Source organism: Saccostrea cucullata, unplaced genomic scaffold (assembly GCF_032062105.1).
Source record: "Saccostrea cucullata isolate Sc308-1 unplaced genomic scaffold, CSIRO_AGI_Scuc_v1 ctg605, whole genome shotgun sequence".
Classification (NCBI taxonomy): Eukaryota; Metazoa; Mollusca; class Bivalvia; order Ostreida; family Ostreidae; genus Saccostrea; species Saccostrea cuccullata.
The window spans coordinates 78,944-88,138 of NW_026923558.1; the positions used below are offsets into that span (position 1 = coordinate 78,944).

At 34.6% G+C, this 9,195-nt stretch overlaps 2 protein-coding genes across 2 annotated transcripts; one reads left to right on the forward strand and one right to left on the reverse strand.

The window, feature by feature from the left end:
- The first annotated feature begins 41 nt into the window (after nt 1-41).
- On the forward strand, nt 42-2,391 carry LOC134264320 (uncharacterized). Its single transcript, XM_062746616.1, has 3 exons — nt 42-424; nt 1,307-1,478; nt 1,950-2,391. The coding sequence occupies exons 1-3, from the start codon at nt 148-150 to the stop codon at nt 2,188-2,190; spliced, it is 690 nt and encodes a 229-aa protein (XP_062602600.1). The 5' UTR covers nt 42-147; the 3' UTR covers nt 2,191-2,391.
- On the reverse strand, nt 2,261-3,827 carry LOC134264323 (putative nuclease HARBI1). Its single transcript, XM_062746618.1, has 2 exons — nt 3,088-3,827; nt 2,261-2,477 (listed from the first exon to the last, which is right to left on the reverse strand). Exons 1-2 carry the CDS (start codon nt 3,825-3,827, stop codon nt 2,261-2,263), a joined length of 957 nt encoding a protein of 318 aa, XP_062602602.1.
- Between the last annotated feature and the right edge of the window lie 5,368 nt (nt 3,828-9,195).

A 9,195-nucleotide genomic window follows, 5' to 3' on the forward strand; every position in this document is an offset into this window, starting at 1 on the left:
CATAAAAATTCTAAGTGCATTATACTTAGTGCATCATAGCAAAGCATATCACTTCTTGCTTAAAATAAAACGTCACAATGGTGTGACGTCATTGCGGGTTTTGACGATATTGAATCTCCCGTTTTACGTCATCATCATCGTCTGAATATGGCAGAGAAGAAACGTAAACCAAACTGGACACTGGAAGAATGTTTACATTTAACGCGTTTATTTAACGATAATAAGAAAATTTTGAGGGCTAAATTCGGCGCCGGAGTGACCACTCAAAAGAAGAGGGAAGTATGGAAAAATATTACTGAAGCAATTAATGCAGCCAACCCTTCAACCGTCCGGACTATAGAAGAAGTCGAAAAGAAGTGGCATAACATCCACATGAAGGGGAGAGGAGAAATATCTGATTTTAGAAGAAGTTTGCAAAAAACAGGTACGTGAAATGCTTGGTATGCTTGTTATGTCAGCCATGTTGTTTACCGTACCTAAGATACAAGTGATATAAGGGTGATAACTCTATTGTCGGTATTGAGGCATTACATATAACGGGATGTAAGCAGTAGAAATTTATATTCCAAGTGAAGAGACTCATAATGTATTAAAAAATTATTTTATAAAGTACCAAAGTTACATGTGTAATAATGTACCGTTGGACTTTTGGATCGTTAAAATTCGAATGACAAAAGACAGGCGTCAAAGACTGAAACAGTGAAAGAGTAGACTGTCACTGTGTCAAATTTGGAAATTATTTTAGCACGGAAAGGTTACGGAAATTTGGACGACCTTGGTAATCATGCAGATTGTTTATTTTGATTTAGTAGTATATAATAGGTCATAGTCTCACTGTGTTTACCCTAATGGCATGTCCTAGAATATAACCATGCCTTTATTTTTTATAAACCCCCCCCCCCCCGGACCAGCAATTTCATTTACCGAAAATACTTTACACAATCTAATAAATAGTAGATGTTAGATCCTCTCACATACTCGCTACACTAACATTGGATCTAACATCTACTTTAAATTAGATTGTGCACACCGCGAAGAAATTTTAGATTTTCCAAACAAATACGTAGATCTATGTAATAATGTTTTTTCAGAAACAAAAAAATCATATTCTATAGTGAATTACAATCAGCTCGAAATTAGCAAGCCATAGTGAAAAAAAATATTACTATCTCAGCAAAAGTGATCCCCGGTATTTTTTTTATAAAGAAAATGTAAACTTCTTATATACATGAAATAATGGATATATCTTTTTGAAAGCAACAAAAAACAAATTTTAAATAAAAACAAAATGTTTCAATTTACATAGGTGGAGGACCGGCAGAGAAACCATTAAGTGCATTGTCACAAGCTGTTGAGGAGGTAATTGGTGAGGAAAATGTTTCTATCTGTGGAATATCTGGGGCCTTTGATTCCTCTTTGATGACGTTTAACAATTTCACCAGGGGCATGGAAGACATTCCATCGAGTTCACTGCAAGGGTAAGGCTTTCTTAAGTGTCAGTAACTTTATTACTGTTTTATACCCCCCGCTTGAAAAGCGGGAGGGTATATAGTACCAGTAATCGTTAATTCCGTCTGTCTGCACGTCTGTCCGTCCGTCTGTTACGCTTTGGGGTACCCCATCTCTTATCCGCAACTCCTCTCATACCACTGAATGAAATTTAATGAAACTTTCACAGAGTTAATCTCTATAACATATTGCCATTGTGCACCTCCTATTTTACTTTTTGATCCGACACATATTTTGAGTTTCACATCCACAGCAAAACATGGACTTTGCTAATATAACTACTAGTAGTTATGGAAGCGGGGGCTCATCGCTCACAGTGCCTCTAGTTTTTTTCGAAATCTCGATATTGACTTTTCTGGCTATTGTTTTTTAAATAGTATATCGATAATTTGATGCTCATAAATGACGAGTATGGTTCTTTAAAAATTATTTTTAAACAGAAGAGTGGTGGAGGATTTTCAGCTCGACCCACAGCCCTCAACGTGCACGAGTCAGCCCATTATCCAAGAAGACGTGTCACTGGGTATCTCGGCCTTCCCGATGCCACCAAATTCTCCAAAAGAAACTACAGCTACATGTAACCTAGCTAGAGAGAAACTTCAACTCGAAGTTGAGAACCTCCGTCTGAGGAATGCCCTTCTGAAGCAACAATTGAAAGACTTCAATAAAAAACACTTGTAAAACTTTTTATTAATGTTTATACTGAAAATAAATTATATTCGATAAAGGTAAAATAATAAATGTCTTCTCTCTAGAAATGATTTATTGTAATGTGATTTCTGTATGCTCTGCCATCCAGATTGTCGGGGACACAGTTGTTATTGTCAGCATCATCGTCATCACTGCCCTCATCAGAATCATAGTCACTTTCTCCATCCTCGTCAATGATTGGTGTGTTGAGCAATTTTGCTAAATTATGAAGTACTGCGCAGGCCATAATAATCTTGCAAGCCCTCTCTGGACACAACCTTATCTCAGAATGTAATACATGAAAACGTCTTTTCCATTGTCCTATGGTTTTTCTCAACAATGCACCTCGTCACCTTGTGTGATCTATGAATGAAAAATAAATAAATACAGGCACGTAACATGGTTTGTCAAGGGGGGGGGGGGAGGCAACCTGAGAATTTTTTTTTACTTAAAAAAGTTGACAGGCAAAGAAAAAAAAAACATCGAAAAAAACACATCGAAAATCTTATATATATCTAATGTTTTCCTATATTTCAAAATTTTCCTTGCTATGAATATACTGTGTTAGAAAACGGGGGGGGGGGGCATCTTTTCAATTGACATTTTCTATAGTAAAGGTAATGTTGGGAAAAAAGTGCCCCTCCCCCCCCCCTGTTACATGTATTAGGTGCCTGAAATAATTGATTAATGAAGATGTATGCAATAATTAGGGGGAGGGTAGGTTCTAACTTGAAAAAGTATATTATTTCTGGTTGTTTTCTTTTTATCGAATGGTGATAATGCGGAAACTAACTGTAAATCAACCTGGAAATATGTTGATGCAGAAAATCATGAGAAAAAAGTTCGCAGTATAACTTTATTATTAAATAAGACATACTCAGTATTTACCCATTGTATCTTCTTTCCTGTTGGGTTGCTGGGTTAAGGAAGGGAGTCAGGATCCAGTATTTGCACGGATAGCCACTATCACCGAGTAGGTGACATTTTACAGGAATTAGTCCGGGTGTTTGGAATAATTGGCTAATGCCACTTTCTCGCAAAATTCTTGCGTCATGTGTTGACCCTGGCCACTTGGCGACTATGTCCAGTATATGATAATGTGCGCCCACGACAAGTTGCACATTTATACTGTGGAAGTTTTTTCTATTAACAAATTCTTCTTCATTAACTGTAGGACGCAATATCCTAACATGGGTCCCGTCGATAGCGCCGAGCACTCCCGGGAAATTGGCGATTGCGTGAAAATCTGTCTTGTGCCGGTGAATTGTCTGAGCGTCGGTAGGAAATTTTATGTATCTTTGAATGATATGTGGTCGAGTTAAGGCTGTAGAGACCTTTTGAACAATCCTAGACACAGTGGATTGGTGAATTCCGAAGTCATCCCCGTTACATAACTGCATTTTTCCTGTTGCGAAATAGCGAAGAGCTATCATGACTTGTAGATTAGTTGGTATGCTACAATTTCGACTTGTTGCTGGTGAAACGAAATCGTCAATCAGCGTCCCGATATGTTCAATTCCTTGTCTATCAAAACGGTAGCGTGTGATAAGTCCCACAGCATTGTATTCCGTAAAGGGATCTAATCTCGGCTTAAAAACACGGCGTTGTCTTTGCTGTCTTGCAGCCATTTTGCTGTGGTAAGCAAAATGCTTAAAAACTTTAGACAAGGTGAGGGGTTGTTTAACTTTAAGCATATTCTAAGACGTATAAGTAAGAATAAGAAACGTCATGCAATCCACTTACAACGTAAAGTGACGTACTAAGTAAAAAACGTCACTCTGCTTAACCCTCTTACTGCCAGAACTGTGTCTAATTTGTGCAGTTGATACGCCAGAACTTTTGCTTACATATACAAGTATCAGAATGCATTGAATATTCTTTTAATGATAAGCAACATCCTATAGATAATTTTTGATTGTAATGAGTTTACAAATAGCCTAACGAACACAGGGACATTTCAATTCTGATTTAATTAATGACGTCAGCTTCTTTGCTCGTATTACGTCACAGTAAAAAAAAAATCCGCGTAATCTTGCAAAGATTCATAATGTAAAAGAATGAAAAATATAAACGTTTTTAACAATAAACAGATTGTTTTTTGTTATGTTTTAGGCTATTTTAATTACTACTTATAAATATTCGGAGAAGAGAATGAGTACTATTATTAAAAAGTATTTTAATTATAAATTCAACACTATTTTATAGAATTTTGCTAAGAAAACGTTCTGCAAATACGCCTCCGTCTTCGCTTAAGGAAAAGAGGTTTTTAGACAAAATAAATGTAACTTCAAAATTAGCAATTTTTTTTTTGCGATTTCAAGTGCAGAAAATCAAGAAAATGTCATACATGTATGAGACAAGTAATTTCAAAACTAGAATGTTCCAAGGAGCACATGTGTTGCCTGCTTTTAGCTTCATTAAGGATGTAAGTTAGTGTAAGAGTGGTCAGCTTTTTTTAAATTGCTCTTGTATGTATAGTTCATGCCAAAAAAAAAAGATCTACGGGTAACCGGTTGTAATATTGGGGGATAAGTGAAGCAGAGAAAACAAGATGTGTTTGTGAAACACTATGCGCCCGGTGGCAACGAAGTTCGAAAAAACAATTTTTAGCAAACAGGTCACAGTCAAGGTCAAGATGTGTTTGTGAAACGCTATGCGCTCGGCGGCAACAAAGTTCGAAAAAACAATTTTTAGCAAACAGGTCACAGTCAAGGTCACACGATCATTGTCCTTGGTGTTTGTTCAAAGAGTTTCATTAGTGTAGTATGCATACCAAATATGAAGTTTCTATCTCTCACGGTTCAAAAGTTATGGCAAAGGTTTTTAGTTGACAATAGACAGACAAACAGATAAACATACAAACAGACAGACAAAACAAAAACAAAAACAGAATAAATTCGCGCGCATTAAAATTTCAAAAACCCCGACAAGCATAAAAAAAGAAGAAGAAGGAAAACGTCTCCATTGCCCAAACATGAAAGTCCTATTTCGGCGGGGTGGGGTGTAGGATCGAACTCCTTACAGTACCATTATTTTATAAAAACTTTTTTGACCTAAAGTAGAACGTAAATGTTAAAAGAGGGGGATGGGCGCTAACTTACGCCACCCCTACCCCCTCCCCCCCCCCCCCTCTCGGTTCCGACACCTATGTTATAAATAATAATTTATCAATTAATTAATACATTTTCGTAATTTAAAGAATCCAAGAGAATTTATTTCGCAAAGTAGGTAAAAGTTCAAATGCCCTGTAATGCTGAACAAGTAGCATAGACTTACCTTTTAAATGTCAAAAATACATTGTACATCGGCACTGTCAACAATTTCAGAAATTAAGTCAAAAGTCAAGTGCAAAGAATTATGTATGTGCAAAATATAAAATCTATATATAGTTCTCGAGATACTAGTATAAGGTGTGACAGACGGACAAACAGACAGATGCTGGGTAAAGTGATCCCTAAATGCAATTCTGCTCTACAGGCGACACAAAAAGTATTAAAAAAAGAAGCAGATTTAGTCGAAAAGCGGGGGAAGGGGGCTAATGCAAACGACACACACACACGCTTGTTACATATACTTGTAAGGTGGGAGGGGGGTAAATAATGTAATCACGTAATAACATTTACAAAATCAAAGTTTTCTTTTGGTTCAAAGTACTTTAATACATCAGTAACATTTTTGTAGTACATATAAATTAACCTTAATATAACTTAAAGAAGTTCTAAACGCCAAAGAATTTTTATTTTGGGAACATTCTGTTTATTTGGGAAATTGTTCGAGATGCATTATAAAAGTATTAGTAAACCTATGGAATTATTTTTTATTTATTTATTTTTTTTATTTATTTATTTATTTTTTTTTTTTTTTTGTAAATTTAATGTGTCCCCCCATTCCCTTCTTAAATGTACAGAATCAGTCAGAATGGGTGTCTTGAATACTTAGAGTACGGGTTTGCCAGTATAATCGACTGTGCAGAGGCATCGTCCCCTGGTACCCTCTGTATCCAAGTTACCTTTTCTTTACATTAATTGTATGCTACCTTCAAGATCACAGATTTACATTTGTACATGATAGTACCATTTGTTTATATATATACATATATTTGTGTGTAAATTATTATTTTTGTATGCATGGATATGTGTAACAATAAGTGTATGTTTATAATATATACTTTACATACATATATTTATTTATATATTATTATTTTTGTATGCATGGATTTGTGTAACAGTAAGTGTGTGTTTGTGTATGTGGGTATGCATATGTCAAATATCTATTGAACTAACTCCAAGAGATTAGTTTGCATTAAGTTTCTAATTATATGCTAAGTACCTATTAATTGAAATAACTATTTCTGTTAATACTTAAATTATTTTTTTTTTTGGAATGACCATCTTCAATACTTAGGGTACAGGTTTGCCAGACTGGCTGTGTAGAGGTATCATCCCCTGGTGCCCTTTGTATTCAAGATGCACTAGTTTTATATTAGAGTACTGCCATTACTACAAGATTTTTTTTTTTAATTTACCTTATATCTATCATTTTTTTTAAATTGTGTTTTCTTTTATCATTCTATGGTTTCTATGCTTTTGATCCAGTGTCGTGATGCACTTCTCAATGTCAAACTTAATCACTAGTCATGTTACATTATCCTTAATATAGAATTGTAATCAATGTTATCATTTTGTAATAATTGTTCATGCCCCCAGTGGGCCCTTGATTGGTGAATAAACATATATATATATAGAGTTCTTTGTTATGGATGTAGGAACCGGAAGGAGAGGCTTGAGGGACTGTAACCTCCCCTCAAATTTGTCGATATGTATTAAACCGTGTAAAACAGTAAGCATATGCTCACTTTATGCTTGGGCTCAGTGATAACATAAATAATGGACCAAATTTTAGAAATCTACATGATTGTCAAATTTTGCTAATACAATTTTTCTGTTAAAAATTGCTAGCAGATTTTAAAGGTATTCTTTAAAACGAAATCCCAAGGCATTTCTGAGAAATACTATACAAATTTCGGGAACATATGGAATTAAAGAAACACGCAGCTTACGCGTATTTACGTGTGTGAACAAGTATAACTTGGATAGCGGAAAATTTTAACCTTTATAGTTTAATTTACTTGCATGGAGTGTTAAAAAATCTAAAAAGACAGGTCGGCTGTAGATGTTTATTTCATTGGTATAACTGGACAAAGATAATGTGGATGCTTTTCTGACTCAAGCAAAGGGGTTTGGAGCTGCATTAACAAAGCGGAGGGGGGGGGGGGTTCAACAGAAATATTGACAACATTTACGGGTGTTTAATTGAGTCCCAGAGGGTACAGTGTGTTCATAATGTAAAATTTTGAATTTATATTTGAATATACTGAAACAAATGTATTTAAATACATTTTCTCTTTTTTTCCTCTTGTTTTGGTAATTTTTAAGGGGTGGGTGGGTTTGTTAATGTGAATGCTTTGACATACACGCTTGCAAATAGTAGCTAATCCACAGTGAGTGTTATATATAAAACTTGGAAATATTGTCTTATATCGGAGCTAAAGAAATCAGAAGCGTCACAAAGAAACGGATTCACCTACATGTTTATGTTACCATGGTCGGTGCGGCGAAATCCTTTTCTCTTTTTCATCATGATAATCAATAATTTATTAAAGACGAACAATTTCAAAACAAAAAATGTTTGTCTTTTTTTTTAAATCGATGTCCATAGGTCATAAGATCTACTTGTAGTACTCCTGATTTGGTTTTTCTACTAGTCGATCCTTTTTTTTTTCTAATTTTTGCATCCGACACAAGGAGTTCAAAAAATATACATAAATGTTTTCTGATTTATTGCTAATCAGATAAATATTGAATTTCATAATCTAATTTTCCTGTTCTGTCCTGCAACATTAAGCAATCCTAGACTTCTGTTCTAAATTTCAGTCAGTCATGAAACGCGTTATTTATCATATTTTTGAAACTTACCTTGGAAACTGAAATTCCCAGGGGATGGGGCGTGTTGAAGTATGATTTTCTTCAGTCAGGTTGTTTATTTTAATACCCTTACAGGACAGAATATATATTTCTAAGGGAAATTTTTTTTATTTAATTTTTATCTTCTTTTTTTTTTCTAGAAAACTTCCCAATAATTCCCATAAGTGGAGAGATTATTTTAAAATCACATACATGCAAATCAAGGGCAAAGTGTTTCATTCCAAATTCTTATCCTCTCCCCTCCACGGGGATCAAATATTCAGCCCGTCAATAACACGAAAGGGAAATATCCTAAATTTCATTTGGTTTCTATGGGGGAAAAAGACAAAACTAGTATTCTGGTCTTACTTTGCAAATAATGATACTTTTTTTTAATTGCTAACAAAGATCAATTTCAAGTCTTCTCTTGAAATACAAGTATAGTATGGTATATTTATGAAGTCATAATCATATTTCTCGCTAATATTCATTTTAATTTATATTTCTTTAAATATACATTGTAGTTCTCAAAGCGAATCTATAGTTATTAAAAAAGAAAGAGAGTTCAATAGTTGTTTTATTCATTATCTTTATAACTTGTCAAGTCCTTGAATAGACCATTACCTATTGTGACGTTTTTGACGTCATCGATGCGAGTTTGACGTCGTCAACGTATTACAGTTGTAGCCTACTTCAGCATATTATGCCCACGGACAAGATACACTTTTTTATAATTTGAAGCAAATAAATGATTAAGAATAAATACGTAATAATTGAACTTAAATATTGAATAGATCAAAACTTAATATAAAATAGTTTTCATGGGTCATATATGACCCCTGTGGCAGCCAGTGGGTAGAGCCCATATATGACCCCTCTGGCAGTAAGAGGGTTAAGGTAAATCGGCACTTGAGAATATACTTAGCAGAATAAGAATTTTTATGCATATGAACCCAGGTATCTAGAGGGAGTACCTACATGTATCCCTGTAACATTATCATTATAAAGTTAAAAGATATCATTGAGGGAGTTA